General features: G+C 38.9%; 1 protein-coding gene across 3 annotated transcripts in view; it reads left to right on the top strand.

Annotated features, from left to right (window-relative positions):
- LOC140730482 (proteasome activator complex subunit 4-like) overlaps nt 1-15761 on the top strand; it is a 123984-nt gene that overhangs the window by 77135 nt on the left and 31088 nt on the right. For all 3 annotated transcript variants that reach the window (XM_073050964.1, XM_073050963.1, XM_073050965.1), the window contains 7 exons: nt 1474-1610; nt 1795-1848; nt 2435-2564; nt 5527-5608; nt 8255-8405; nt 8721-8790; nt 10672-10797. In XM_073050964.1, coding sequence (XP_072907065.1) covers nt 1474-1610; nt 1795-1848; nt 2435-2564; nt 5527-5608; nt 8255-8405; nt 8721-8790; nt 10672-10797 — 750 coding nt within the window. The remainder of the gene's footprint in view (nt 1-1473; nt 1611-1794; nt 1849-2434; nt 2565-5526; nt 5609-8254; nt 8406-8720; nt 8791-10671; nt 10798-15761) is intronic.

Genomic DNA, 15761 nt, shown 5'->3' with positions numbered 1-15761 from the left:
TGATACTGTGTTTTGCCAACTCTCCTGGAATGCAACTGTTAAGTTAATCTTCAGGATGTTCTCTTGAGCACCTTGGCAGAAGCTAGGTGTGAAAAATATTGATTGCTAAATTAAATTTATTTTTTCCAGGGTTACAAAATCAAAAACTATGGAATGCCTGAGCAGTAACATTTTCATACAGAGGGTGGTCAGTACATGGAATGAGCTGCCACAGGAAGTGGTTGAGGCACATGAACAAAACTTAAAAAGCATTTGGACAAGTACATGGACAGGAAAAGTTTAGAGCAATGCAAGATAAACATGGTGAATGGGACTAGCTTAAATAGTCATTCTGCTTGGCGTGGACTGACAGCAAAAGGGCCTGCGTCCATGCTGTATCTGCCTTTCCCATAGCTTTTGACTTCTGACCTCGAGTACAATTGGATTTTGTCTAAGAATTTTATTTGGAAGTGTTATTAGAAGAAAAGAATGTAGCAGGAAAAAGCAACTTGATGCTGATCTGCCACCCGAAAACCTTGTGATCTTTTATATCAGACTTGACTGGAAGAATGAAAAAGAGGTATCTTAAATTCAGATACCTGGAATTTTGTGGTTATTGAAATTATGGTGTATATGTTGTAAAAAAAATGCAGAATGTGTTAAATAATTCTAGGATATTGCCCAATAGATAAGTGAGGCTTTTGTCGGTGGTCAGGGTCGACTATGAATGTTGCTTCCTAGCTGTCTAGATACCACTAACCTGGGCAATAGGATATGGAGAGCAAGCTGTTGCCCATGTAGCAAGCTCCCCTCCACACATCTGATGAACCTAAAGGAATGGCAGAGATCAGTACAGTTTGGCATAGCAGGAGTCAGCGTTGAACTCAACGTAGGACTGCCTTAGGGACTTCAGATCCGGATTTTTCCCTTGGGGTTTCCTCCTGGAGCCTTCCCCATGAGTGGGTATAGCCGCAAAGCAGTGGAGGTTTGAGATCAGAACTTTTCTTCTGGATGAGCTGCCAAGCATGGCTGACGAGCTCCTTCTGCTTGAAGCGACTGGTTTTAAGGTGCCAGTAACCCACCTGTGCTCCTTCTTCTGTTAATAGAAACAGTTCGGCTTGGTAGCTAAGCCATATGTGAAGGCCAGGAGTTGGACTTGGTTGTCAGAGGCTATTTGAGTTACACACTATTGGGAGCATTTAATAGGTAGTGGGAGCTTGTCCCCATTTCTACTCCTGGCTATAATAACTGTAAGGAGCCAATAATAAATAACTGCACAATCATTACCAAATCTGTATTTTTAGTTATATTTACATGTTAGTTATTTTTCTTAGAGGGCTTTGTCCGTGATTCCCATTAACTCCAGTTTACTTAGGGTTTCTTGATGCCATACCCGATCAAAATGCAGGCTTGATGTGAAAAGCACTTATTTTACCTCTACCTCTGGAGTTCAAGAAGTGATTTTAAGTTTCTTATATAACCTCCTATGCTTAGCTTTCAGATTGCTGTATTGAGGTTTCTGCATCCTTGTGCCAGACAATTGATCCAGCTTGTGGTATGTCTCCTCTTACGGGTAAAGAGATTGAAAATGGAATTCAGAATCAAATTGCGAAAAATAGTGAGTCCTTAAGGTATGTGGAAAGACCTCTTTGGTTTGACATGCTGGTGAAATAAAATTTAGCAGTAGATTTAATGATTTCCTTAATAAAAATATTTATTTTTAATATATATTACATAAAATTAAATAATTAAATATTAATAAAATATTAAATCATTATATATACTATATATTTTAAAACATTTTTATTGTTTTAGGAATTATGAAAAACTAATCAATACCTTGTTGGACCTTCTTGAACAGAGAAACTTGTAAGTTTTAAAAATGCTGTTTTCAGTTTGATAGCGTTGTAGTCGCTGCCTTTTACTGCAAATTAGGTATGAAGATCAATCAGTCATTTAGTCTAAATTCCCAGGTTCAAGTATGATGGGTTCCTGTTGTGGGAGTGCTGGAATTCCACTGCTCGTGGGATTATTTCAGAATGGTTTTCTTCCTAAGGAGAAAAAGAAATAAGAGGACCAAATTGGGGAAAAAGTACAACTACGTGCCACAAGCTCATCCCATTAAGATGCAATTCATAATTGTGTAATATTAGGTAAAGTTGACAAAGTCTTAAGGACTACAAAATTATCCTAATAGCATTCAGAGGTGGAAGAATAGGCGGAAGATTCGCATGCACAATCCTAGACCTGTATTGGTGGGGATTGACTTTTTAGTTTGTAATATCAGACTGTTTCTACTGAAAAGTATAATGCATGATGTATAATATCTGAATCTTGACAGCAATGAATCTTCAGGATTAATGATTGAGTTATTTCTGTAAAGTCAAACTCTACTACTGAGGGACAGAAGTGGGTATTTAAATATTGTAATACCTTAATTCTTACTTTTTTTTAGACCATGGAAATTTGAACAAATAGCTGTTGGTTTTCTGTCCCTCCTTCTGAGAGATGATGTACCCTTACCTATGAGAGCAATCAGATTCTTCATTCAGAGCCTTAATCATGATGCTTTAGTAGTACGGAAGGTAATATTTTAACAAGTTTGTTTTGTTGTTCTAAATTTTGCACGTTCAGTGACCAGGAATAGAGTGATTTGAATGCTGGCACTCCATCAACTACATGAAAAAGAGGGACCTTGAGAATGATATTTATGATGAGTCCAGTCAAATTCACAAGCACAGTGCTGAGCCAGCAAGGGACTTCAGTACCAAAATTAAATGTCAAACTTGACTTGCTAACCAGAAGACTGTAATGAAAAGCAAAGGAGATGAGAAACTGTAGGCCTAGATGAATCAATGTTTCAACGTAGAGGTGTTAGAAGAAAAATAAAGTACCAAGTCCACTAGCAATTTTAAGAATTTTTGCCAGAAAATTTAAGTTGATCGTTTCTCTAATGCGATTGTTGAACTCAAACTTAATAATCCGTTCAGGCTTTGGAAATCAAGCCTTTGATTAACTACTTGTGAATTATGTAGACTGGAAAATAAAAGCAAGATCTGAAACCAAAGGACCATAAGGCCAGGGGAAAGTCAGTGGTCGGGTCTCTGGCACTGAGTCTGCCTCTGTTATGCAGACAGGAAGGGGGAAGAAGAGACAGATTGTGGTGATAGGAGATTCATTAGGGGAATGGACAGGAGGTTCTGTGGACAAGAACGAGATTCCCAGATGGTATGATGCCTCCTGGCTGCCAGGGTCCGGGATAAATGGGAGTGTGAACAGCCAGAAGTTGTGCTCTATATAGGTACCAATGACATGGGTAGGATGAGGCATGAGGTTCTGCATAGGAAATCAGGTGCTAAATTAAAGGGCAGGACCTCCGGGGTTTTGATCTCTGGATTGCTACCCATTCCACCTGCTAGTGAGGCCAAAACTAGGACAATTATACAGTTTAACACATGGCTAAGGAGTTGGTGTGGGGGGGGGGGGGAGAGGACATAAGGGTTTTTGATCATTGGGCTCTCTTCCAGGGAAGGTGGGACCGACACAAAAGGGATGGTTTGCCCCTGAACTGGCAGGGGACTAATATCCTAATGGGAAGTTTGTCAATGCTGCATGGTGGGGTTTAAACAAGAATTGCAGGGGGATGAGACCAGAGCGTCAGAACAGTTAGTCGAGAGGTTGTGGAGGCAGATGTTGGTAAGATCAGAGACAAAGTTAGGAATCAAAAGAGGGAGCGTGGTGTGGCAAAATCAAAAAGGGTTGAACAGGACTGAAGGATTTGTATCTGAGTAAGGTATTGAACTTGTAGCACAGTTGCAGATTGACAGGTATGGAATAGTTGGCGTCACAGAATCATGGCTGAAAGATTATAGCTGGGAGCTTAATGTCCAAGGATTCATATTGTATTGAAAGGATAGGCAGGAAGGTAGACGGGGAGTAGTTGCTCTCTTGGTAAAAAATTAAATCAAATCATTGGAAAGAGATGACATAGGGTCAGAAGGTGTTGAATCATCGCGGACAGGGCTAAGGAACTACAAGGTTAAAAAGACCACGATGGGAGTTGTATACACATCCCCAAACAATAGTAGGGATGTGGCCTACGAATTCCAATGGAAGATAGAAAATGCATGCCAAAGGACAATGATAAAATGGTCATGGCAGATTTCAATATGCAGGTAGATTGGAAAAATCAGGTTGGTGCTGGATTCCGGGGAGGGGGGGGGGGGGGATTTCTAGAGTGCCTATGAAATGGCTTTTTAGAGCAGTTTACAGTTGAGCCCACGAGAGGATGAATTATTCTGGATTGGGGGTTGTGCAATGAACCAGAATTGATTAGGGAATTTAAGGTAAAAGAAACCTTGGGGAAACGTGATCATAATATGATTAAATTCACCCTGAAATTTGAGAAGGAGAATAGCTAAAGTCAGTATTACAGTGGAGTAAAGGGAATTACGGAGGCATGAGAGAAGAGTTGGCCAGAATTGATTGGAAAAGAACACTGGTAGGGATGGCTGCAGAACAGCAATGGCTGGAATTTCTGGAAGCAATTTGGAAGGCAATGGATATATACATCTGAAAGAGGAAGAAGTATTCCAAATGCAAGATGACACAATTGTGGCTGACAAGGGAAATCAAAGCCAAAGAGAGGGCATATAATGGAACAAAAATTAGTGGGAAGTTAGAGGATTGGGAAACTTTTATAAAAACCAACAGAAGGCAGCTAAGAAAGTCATTAAGAAGGTAAAGATGCAATATGAAAATAAGCTAGCCAATAATATTAAATAGGATAAAAAGGTTCTCCAGATACATAAAGCATAAAAGAGAGGTGAGAGTAGATTATCGGACCACTAGAAAGTGATGCTGGAGAGGCAGTAATGGTGAATGAACTGAATAAGTATTTTGCATCAATCTTCACTGTGTAGCAGAATGGTAAAAGTTCCAGGTGTCAGGGCCATGAAGTCCATGAAGTTACCATAATTAGAGAGAAGGTTCTTGGGAAACTGAAAGGTCTGAAGATGGATAAGTCACCTGAACCAGATGGTGTACACCCCAGAGTTCTGAGAGAGGTGGCTGAAGAGATAGTGGAGGCATCAGTAATGATCTTTCAAGAATCACTAGATTTTGGAATGGTTCTGGAAGACTGGAAAATGCAAATATCACTCCACTCTTCAAGAAGGGAGAAAGGCAGAAGACAGGAAACTCTTGGCTAGTTAGTCTGGCCTCAGTGGTTGGGAAGATGTTGGAGTTGATTATTAAGGATGAGATCTGAGGGTACTTGGAGGCACATAATAAATTAGGCCATAGTCAGCCTGACAAATTTTTTGGAATTCTTTGAAGAAATAACAAGCAGGATAAAGCCAAGAATTGTATGATTTAAAAAGTAATGAGTTAATTCAGGGGTACGAATGATATTTATTAATACTTTGAATTGCATGCATGTAAATAGAATTTTCTTGGTCCCTTTGAGTTGCCAGAATTACGTACTTGGAAGTCACAAAAAAAATTCAAAAATACGTTAAGTTTGTGAATATATCTTTTCAATTTTAGATGGCAATATCTGCTGTGGCTGGCATCATGAAGCAGTTAAAGAGACCTCACAAAAAAATAGAGATTGATCCATATGCAATTAGTAAGTAGTTTTGTTCTTTGATTACTTCCTTGATGCCATTTATGTTTTAAAGTTTTTACTGAAGAGATTCTTCAAAATAAATCTTTAAGCAAGTTGTCTATTTTAACTTGGAGAGCACAGGTGCACATATGTCCTGAACATTCGGAAAACCCCAGCCTTGTCTTTTTTTTTACTTACGTCATTGATCTTTGGCAATAAAGATTGTGAAAGGTTTTTTTAGAATTTGCTGCAATTTGTCAGAAGACCTAAAATAGCACCATTTTTGAAAAGAAATAACATTTATTATACAGCTGAATTAATATTTCAAATATTACCTTAAGTTACTGTATATTGTCTCATACTCCGTGACCGGGTTACAGAACCAGCAAAAATGGAAAACACTTTGGAGTCTGGTACTGCTATAAACTAACAAGGTTTATTAGTAACTAAGCAATACAGTAATATAAATGCAAATATATTGTACAGGTTAGCAATGATTGTGTGTGTATGTGTGTGTGTGTCTGTCTGTCTGTATAGGATCAAACCTAGGGGTAAATGGGTACAGTCTTACGATGCAATGAAGAGAGTTCAGTTCCATTCGAGGGTAGTTGGTTGTGTAACGTTGGGGAGAGAGAGAGGTGAGAAGTGATGCTGTCGATCTTCCCGTTGTCTTCCGAAGTCCTGTTGTGGTCACCGACTATGACCCTGATACGTACGACCGTTCTTCAGTGGTGGAATTATCACCCAGGCAAGGGTGGACACACAAATAATTCCCCACCAGTCGCATTCTTTCACACTGTGAGCCACTGATTGATTTCCCCGAATTGATCCTCCAAAACCCCACCTTCATGTGGGTGCACAAAGCTCGTTCAGTGTCCAACACTGTGTGTGTCTGTGGCCCAGCGGATCTGCTTTTTATCTCCACATGTTGGACACCAGCTGTCCATCAACCTGCTCCGCCCACTGCTTTCTGCAAATAAGCAGGCAAGTAACCTTGGAGAATGGTAAACAATCAGCAGAGGAACCATAACATCATTCTTTTGAGCAGTTTCTCTCTCTTTATCTATCTCTCTCTCTCTATCTCTCTCTATCTATCTTTATCTCTATCTCTCTATCTCCCTCTCACCCCCCCCCCCCCCTTGCTGGAAGCCTCCCTCTCTCAACAGCAGCACAGTTCATAGGGTCTCTTCTGGACCCTTTTTCCCAAACTAGGGTGACCCCTAACAAGATGTTGTCTTTGGATGCATTCAAACGTATATTTAACAAAAAACATCCATTTTACTTTCACCTTTCTATTCAAGAGCTGTTGACATTTCAGAATTTATGCAAAGGTACTATTTAACTCAGATAATAAACCATACTGCCCAGACCTGGCCCACTACCAGACTCATCACTATGTCCAGACTTCCTTGTGACACGGAAAATTGATGAGTTGGCCCTCTGTGCCGGTGTAATGAAGTGAGCTCCAAGATGTGATTAGGCTTCATGTATTGTATCCTGTGACCTACCTCTAGTCCTTTGGCCTTTCCCAGCTTACCACCAGTAAAAGATTTTGAACTGTTTTTTCATGTCTCTGATAAACATTAAAAATGATTTAAGTAGTTAAGAATATAAAGTAACTTAAGCAGTTGCCTTCACTAAACTATCTCCAGGAGTCACCATTCACTCTTAGGATCATTCTGGTCCTCTTGCTTGGCTCTTCAGCATATCAGTGCTTCACTACTTGGCTTCAATCTGATTTCCACATCTTATACGTGCACATTTGATTGAAGGCTGAGACCTGCAAGTGACTGAACAGTTGATCACATACCACCCCTTCAGATCTGCCGGCTGTCAATTAGCACATTGATATCCTTCCTCCTTCTCTATTTCTTGGTGTTGTTTATAGATTTCAACTATTTATTTCAACAGTCTCTTTCAGAATCACGTTTATTCTCACTCTCTTATATGATGTGAAGTTTGTTGTTTTCTGGCAGCAGTAAAGTGCAAAGGCAAAATAAATTGCGGAAAAAAGAAAAATGCGGTAGTGTTGAAGAATTGGACGGCAGAAGGGAAGAAGCTGCTTCTGAAGGGTGCTACACCACCTCTCTGACGGTAGTAATGCAAAGAGGGCTTATACCAGATGCCTCTGTGCATTGGCAGGATTTCCAGAATTTACACCCAAAAAATCCTTTGATTTATTTACAGGCATTTTACCAAAGATATTTAAACATTTTTTTATTGACTATTTCAGATTTTTATTTAGTTTTACAAAGTCCGTTGAAAACATTGACAAGATGTTTTGGAAGTTGATCATACAATAAAGTTAAAAGTAAGATAGGACATGTCAGGTTGGAATAAAGATGGTCTATCTACCTGGCCATCTGTCACCCTTGATGGTTGTTCGATACATTTGTACAGTTGTTGATGATTACAGTGATCAGTCTCTTACATTTCTTTAAGAGCCTGTTCGTCAAAACAATTTGTGTAGCTTGAGTATGAATTCTGTAACTACTTCACACTATTAAATGTGGGATGCATCATACGTCAAAGTCCTAATCACTAGTCATTATTTTTGTTTCTCCTTTCCATTTATATACACTAATGAAAGTCTGAAACATGTAATTGTGATCTTTTATTTTGTGTCTCTCATAAATAGTGTTTGTTTACTGTCCACCTCCTGACTAGATGGATCAAGACCACCAATAATCCAGCCAGGAGATAGGCTTGATAATCAGTGGCTTCATTATAATAGCTCTAATTTGCCAAAGACCAAGGAAGAATGGGAAGCCTGCTTGTTTGTGGAAAAGACACACTGGGGGTACTATACCTGGCCTCGGTAAGTAGAGAGTTAAGTTTGGTGTTTTGTGTTCCTGAAAGTAGTTATGAGTGTGTTTTCTATTTGAGTATTGAAAGCTATATGCTTTATGAAGTTAAATAATTTTGCTTTACATTATTTAAAAGTTTAAAATACTTCCTTACTATCCGATTATAAATTCAGAACACTTCAAAATCCAGCAGAGCATTGCTTAGCCAGTGTATTGTTAATCTAGCAAATGTTCTTTGGTTGATGATGTTTCTGTACAAGAGCATGTTATAGCAAAAGAGTTTTTTTTTAAAAAAACCTAAAAATCTGGTGTTTTTTCATAATTAGAAAGATGCTTATTTATGCTCCGCTGGATCAACAGCCTAAGTTAGGAAGGAGTAAAGAAGAAATGTCAGAGGTGAGGAAGTAACTACTATTTATAAAGGTTTTCCAATATTCAATTTGCATCAACTGACCAGCCTACAATGAACAAATTTAATCTGGAGACGTGATTCAGCAAGGATGTGTACACAGAAATAATAATTGATGGCCAAAGCTAATATGTTAACTGAACAAAAGTAATAACCAAAATTTTAAATTTTATTAATACCTGTTGAACAATTACTTGATGATCAGAATATTCTGATTTCTTTTTGAAGGGATTTCAAAAAGAGCTGAATGAAGGGATATTTTATTAGGTTATTCTATATAGAATTTTGCAACATGTTTCACAAAATTCCATGTGTTCACTTTCAAAAGTGCAGTTATATTTCCTTTTCTACATTGAGAGTTAATGATTGAGGATAGTCAGATAGTTATATTGTGATAAGATGCAATGAATAAATGTCCTTTCACACAAAATTAAAAGTAATTCAAAGCATAAAAAAGATGGTAACCAAACTTTATGTAAATTGTGATGGATCGCACTCTATCAGTCACTTTGTAACTAGATTATGGTAAATAATTTTCCGAGCAGCGTCATCTTGGATCACGCTAAAATTTACTGCTGGGCATTATTGTGAATTTATGCTGTAACATGAAAATAATAGTTCATTTCAAGTAAACACTACTGAAAAGTATGTAATCCAGATGAAAATGAATATTCTTTTTCCTCTTTCTTACTTTCTTCTACGGGGTCCCAGAACAGATTTCTGAGGCACACCACTGGTGACTAACCTCCATGCAGAATATGACCTGCCTACAACCACTCTTTGCCTTCTGTGGGCAAACCAGTTCTGGAACCACAGAGCAATTACCCCTTAAATCACATGCCCTCTTACTTTCTCAATAAGCCTTGCATGGGGTACCTTGTCAAATACCTTGCTGAAATCCATATACACTACATCTACTGCTATACCTACATCAGTGTGTTTAGTCACATCCTCAAAAAATTCAGTCAGGCTTGTAAGGCACGACCTACCTATCACAGAGCCATGCTGACTATTCCTAATCATATTATACCTCTCCAAATGTTCATAAATCCTGCCTGTCAGGATCTTCTCCATCAACTTACCAACCACTGAAGAAACACTCACTGGGCTATAATTTCCTGGGCTATCTCTATAATTCCCTTCCTTGAATAATGGAGCAACATCCGCAACCCTCCAATCCTCTGGAACCTCTCCCGTCCCCATTGATGATTTGCAGTTCACTTTCCTAAATGCATGTGACTATTTCATTAATATTGCTTAAATATGTTGATGACTTCAGTTTTGAAGGCTGAAGGAACAGCTGCCAGCATCAAAAAAGAAAAGCATTTAATTAAGACATTTCTAGTTGGTTTTAGGCAGTTTCTTTTTGAGGTCAGGATTGTGTGCTATAATTTCAGTGCTGGTTTGTATGTTAACAGCATAAGTGATTGGTCACTTCTAAAATTTCTATCTTGCATCTATTCATCTTCATACAAACTGCTTTTTCTATGCAGTAGTTTAATTTTCTGTGCAGTATTTTTTTTCTAAAGTCTAGAAAGTAGTAATGCATTTTCCTCAGATATTACAGTTGAAGGCAATTTATTAGGAATATTCTGTGAGAGTTATTTTAACTGCACAATATATTTGTGAGGCCAGAATTTAAATATATTTATATTTAAGTACATTTTGTTAAATACTGTTAATTGTTACATCAAGATCTACCACCTTGTGTTTTTACTTTGAGCTTGTACTGTAGCTGAATCTTGTTTGAAAATTTTGTACTGGAAGCAAGTCTACTGTTAATTGAATGTAGCTTGTATCCTTTGCTTAGTCATGCTTATTTCTTCTATACTTTCATAATCAATAACCTTTGAACATCTTTCTTATAGGCAGAGCAAATAATTTATGATCATTTCTCTGATGTACACTTCGTAGAGAAATTGATAAAATTTTTATCCTTGGAAGACCGAAAGGGAAGGGACAAGTTTAATCCACGCAGGTTTTGCCTGTTCAAGGTAAATGATCTTACTATATATTAATATAAATGAGTAAGTCTCAACCATCATCTTACATGCGTTTATATTTGCCATAAATAATTTCCAATAATCAAGCAGAATTGTGTTTTTGAGAAGTTTCTCATCAGAACAATAAGAGCATGAGGAACATAAGAAATAGGAGCAGGAGTAGGCCATCCGGCCCATCGGGCCTGCTCTGCCATTCAATAAGATCATGGCTGATCTGGCCATGGACTCATCTCCACCTACCTGCCTTTTCCCCATAACCCTTAAGTCGCCTACTATGTAAAAAACTATCTAACTATATCTTAAATATATTTAGTGAAGAAACTTCAACTGCTTCCCTGGGCAGAGAATTCCACAGATTCAGCACTCTGGGGGAAAAACAGTTTTTCCTCATCTCCGTCCTAAATCTTCTCCCCTGAATTTTGAGGTAATGTCCCCTAGTTCTAGTCTCACCTACCAGTGGAAACAACTTTTCTACTTCTATCTTATCTATCCCTTTCAAAATTTTGTATGTTTCCATAAGATCCCCTCTCATTCATCTGAATTCCAGAGAGTATAGTCCAGGTGACTCAATCGCTCCTCATAGGTTAACCCCTTCATGTCTGGAATCAACCTGGTGAACCACCTCTGCACTGCCTCCAAAGCCAGTATATCCTTCCTCATGTATGGAGACCAGAACAGCACACAGTAATCCAGGTGCAGCCTCACCAGTACCCTGTATAGTTGCAGCATGACCTCCCTGCTCTTGAATTCAATCCCTCTAGCAGTGAAGGCCAACATTCCGTTTGCCTTCTTAATAACCTGTTGTACCTGCAAGCTAACTTTTTGCGATTCATGCACATGCACTCTCAACTCCCTCTGCACAACAGCATGCTGCAATCTTTCACCATTTAAATAATAATCTGTTCTTCTATTATTCCTTCCAAAATGGGTGATCTAACATTTACCAATGTTGTATTCCATCTGCCAGACCTTGGCCCACTCACTTAACCTATCTATATCCCTCTACAGACTCTCCACATCCTCTGTACAATTTGCTTTTCCACTCAGTTTAGTGTCATCAACAAATTTTGCTATGCTACACTCACTCCCCTCTTCCAAGTCATCAATGTAAATAGTAAGCATCTGCGGGCCCAGCACCGACCCCTGCGGCACCCCACTCAGCACTGACTGCCAACCGGAGAAGCACCCATTTATACCAACTCTCTGCCTTCTATTAGTTAACCAATTCACTATCCATGCCAATACACTTCTTCCGACTCCATGCATCTGTATCTTATTTATAAGTCTCTTGTGCAGCTCCTTATCGAACGCCTTCTGGAAATCCAAGTATATGACATCCACCTGTTCCCCTCTATCTACTGCACTCATAATGTCCTCAAAGAACTCCTGTAAATTTGTCAAACAGGACCTGACCTTTCTGAATCCATGCTGCATCTGTCTAATGGGACCATTCCTTTCTAAATGTTTCGCTATTTCTTCCTTAATGACAGCTTCAAGCATTTTCCCAACTAAAGATGTTAAGCTAACTGGCCTATAGTTACCCGTCTTTTGCCTACATCCCTTTTTAAAAAGTGGCATGACATTTGCTGTCTTCCAATCCGTTGGGACCTGCCCAGAATCAAGAGAGTTTTGATAAATGATCACCAACGTGTCTACTATAACCTCTGCCAATTCCCTCAGCACCCTGGGGTTCATCCCATCAGGACCAGGGGACTTATCTACCTTCAGGCCCTCTAGTTTGCTCATCAGTGTCTCTTTAGTGACAGTGATTTTATCGAGGTCCTCACCTCGTCCATAACATCCTTCTTTGCCATATTAGATGTGTCCTCCACTGTGAAGACCGACACAAAATAGTCGTTCAATGCCTCAGCCATTTCCTCATCACCCAATATCAATTTTCCCTTCTTGGGAAAGGGACCTACGTTGGCTATAGCCACCCTCTTCCACTTTATATACTTATGAAAACTTTTTCTATCTGTTTTTATATTTTGTGCTAATTTACTTTCATACGCTATCTTCCCTTTCCTTATTTCTTGTTTAGTTGTTCTTTGTTGCTTTTTAAAGTTTTCCCAATCCTCCAGTCTCCCACTACTCTTTGCGACTTTGTACACATGAGCTTTTAATTTGATAATATCTTTTATTTCCTTAGTTATCAAAGGCTGGCTCTCCCCACACTTACCGTCTGTACTTTTGACTGGAATATTCTTTTGTTGAGCACTGTGAAAAATCTCTGTGAAAGTATTCCACTGTTCCTCAACTGTCCGACCAAATAACCTGTGCTCCCAATCCACATTAGCCAACTGCTCCCCCATCCTGTTGTATTCTCCCTTGTTCAAGCATAATACACTAGTTTTAGATCTACTTCATTCTCCATCTGTATGCAAAATTCAATCGTACTATGATCATTCTTTCCTAGAGGATCCCTGACCACAAGAACATTAATCTTACTGTCTCATTGCACAGGACTAGATCTAAGATAGTATTTTCCCTTGTAGGTTCACTAACATGCTGCTCGAGAAAGCCATCACAGATGCATTCTATGAAGTCCTCCTCAAGACTTCCTTGACTAACCTGATTCACCCAATCTATGTGGAATTCTCCTTTGTTATATTTTGCCTAAAATTGTATTTGAAAAATCAATTATTGCAAAAGCTGCACTAAGAATGATATTAGCAATTTTTTGAGGAAATAACTTACATTAACAATATTTTTTGTGATCTCGGAATGTGCAAAACAGTTAGCAAGTTACCTGAAGATATTGCATTATACAGAATATACTAATTAGCAGTGAAATAAATAAAAAGATTGTTTGAGTAATACACACAAAATGCTGGAGGAACTGGTCAGGCAGCATCTATGGAAAGGAATAAAGAGTCAACTAAGACCCTTTCAGGCCAAGACCCTTATTGGGAGATCAAATGTTGGATTTCCGGCATCTGCAGAATCTCTTGTGTTTAAAATTGTTTCGAGTGATGGTTCAGTGAAAGCTGTTGACCAGAGAGTGGGAAGATTAGGTTCTTAAAAAAACAAAATGATGATGTATTCTCATTCTGAAGACAATCCATTGGCTTGGGCAGTTTTTGCTTGGAGTTGCATTGAAAGTCTACCCAGATAATGCACTTAAGTCTTTGAGATTGAGCTTGATCCCATGTCTTTCTCAGGAAGGGAGAGATGCCGGTGTATCGTGGCTAACTTCTGAATTTTTTGCATTTTACATTTATAATTTTGAATTTCATATTTATAGTGTCCACTGTTAAAACTACCTGGATTAAAACATTTGAGTCTGTAATCAGGAAATGGCTTTGTCATATCTAGATGCACGTTTTAAAGTGAGTAATGGATATTGGCAGTGTGGTGGTATAGCAGTTGATGTACTGCTGTCCCAGCAATGCGGGTTCAATTCTGCCACTCTGTGTAAGGACTTTGTATATTCTCCCCATGTTTGTGTGCATTTCCTTCAAGTGTTCCCGTTTCCTCTCATGTTGAAAAGATTTACGCATTGCTAAGTTAATTAGGCACATGGGGTAATTGGGCTGGAAGGACATGTTAATGTGCTGTATCACTAAATAAATAAAATAAAGTAAATTTCTGATTGTGGAGCTGAGATGCTTCATTGAAAATTGAGAAGGAGGTACAGGAGCCTTTGGTCACACACTACCAGGTTCAGGGACAGGTATTACCCTTCAACCATCAGGCTCCTGAACCAGTATCAATGACATCGCCCATCGCAACTCTGAATGGAGCAGCCCAGTAGCGTAGTGGTTTGCACAGTGTTTTACAGTACCAGTGACCCAGGTTCAATTCTGCCACTATCTGTAAGGAATTTGTACATTCTCTCTGTAACAGTGTGGGTTTCCTCCGGGTGCTCTAGTTTCCTTCCACAGTCCAAAGACTTAGTGGATGGTAGGTTAATTGGTCATTGTAAATTGTCCTATAATTAGGCTAGAGGGCCTATTCCAGGCTTTATCTCAATAAATAATCAATTCCTCAACCTACAGATTCACTTTCATGACCCTTTGCAACTCCTGTTCTCAGTATTACTTATTTATTTTGCTTGGTTGCATAGTTTGTCTTTTGTTTCAGTCTTTGTGTATAGTTTTTCTATTGCGCTTGTCAGTTCTACTGAGAGTCCCCACAAGAAAATGTACTTTGATAATAAATTTACTTTGGATTTTGGAATTTTCTGTGAACCATTGGAGACAAAGTGAGCGGTTTTGCCCGAGCATCATTGCCCATGGTTACTAAATTCAACCACCAATGTTTGATTAAAAATGGGAAGTTTATTGCATATATTGTGTTTACATATGCCATCTGTGTATGCTTGCCTGTGTGCGGTGTGAGTGGTTTAATCCTTTCCTTTTCTGGGTTGTCACTTATTTCAGTGTAGGTTTTATTCACACTTCCCTGTTCCTCCATACTCTCTTTACTCCTGTTCTGTTTGTTTATCTAAAGTGTGGCTGTTATTGTGTAGTGTTCTGAATGTATGATCACTCAAGTTATAGCAGAATATTCTGTACATTAATACTTAAGTGAATGGAGTAGAAGTTTTTAGGATATTTTCACACCACAGTGGCTCCTTTGGCACTGGTCACTTTAACATTTTTGAAAAAGTTTCCTTTTCTATGAGTGAATAGATTTGGCTCTGATTCTAACTTTCATAGAACCATAGAACACTACAGCACAGAAAAGAGGCCATTCGGCACTTCTAGTCTGTGCCGAAGCTTTATTCCCCTAGTCCCATTGACCTGCACCCAGTCCATAACCCTCCAGATCTCCCCCATCCATGTATCTATCCAATTTATTCTTAAAACGTATGAGTGAGCCCGCGTTTACCGCGTCAGATGGCAGCTCATTCCACACTCCCACCACTCTGAGTGAAGAAGTTTCCCCTAAACCTTTCCCCTTTTACCCTAAAGCCATGTCCTCTCGTATTTATCTCTCCTAATCTAAGTGGA

Source organism: Hemitrygon akajei, chromosome 7 (genome assembly GCF_048418815.1).
Source record: "Hemitrygon akajei chromosome 7, sHemAka1.3, whole genome shotgun sequence".
Classification (NCBI taxonomy): Eukaryota; Metazoa; Chordata; class Chondrichthyes; order Myliobatiformes; family Dasyatidae; genus Hemitrygon; species Hemitrygon akajei.
The sequence above is the reverse complement of the archived record's forward strand: the minus strand, read 5'-3'. Positions and strand labels throughout refer to the sequence as shown.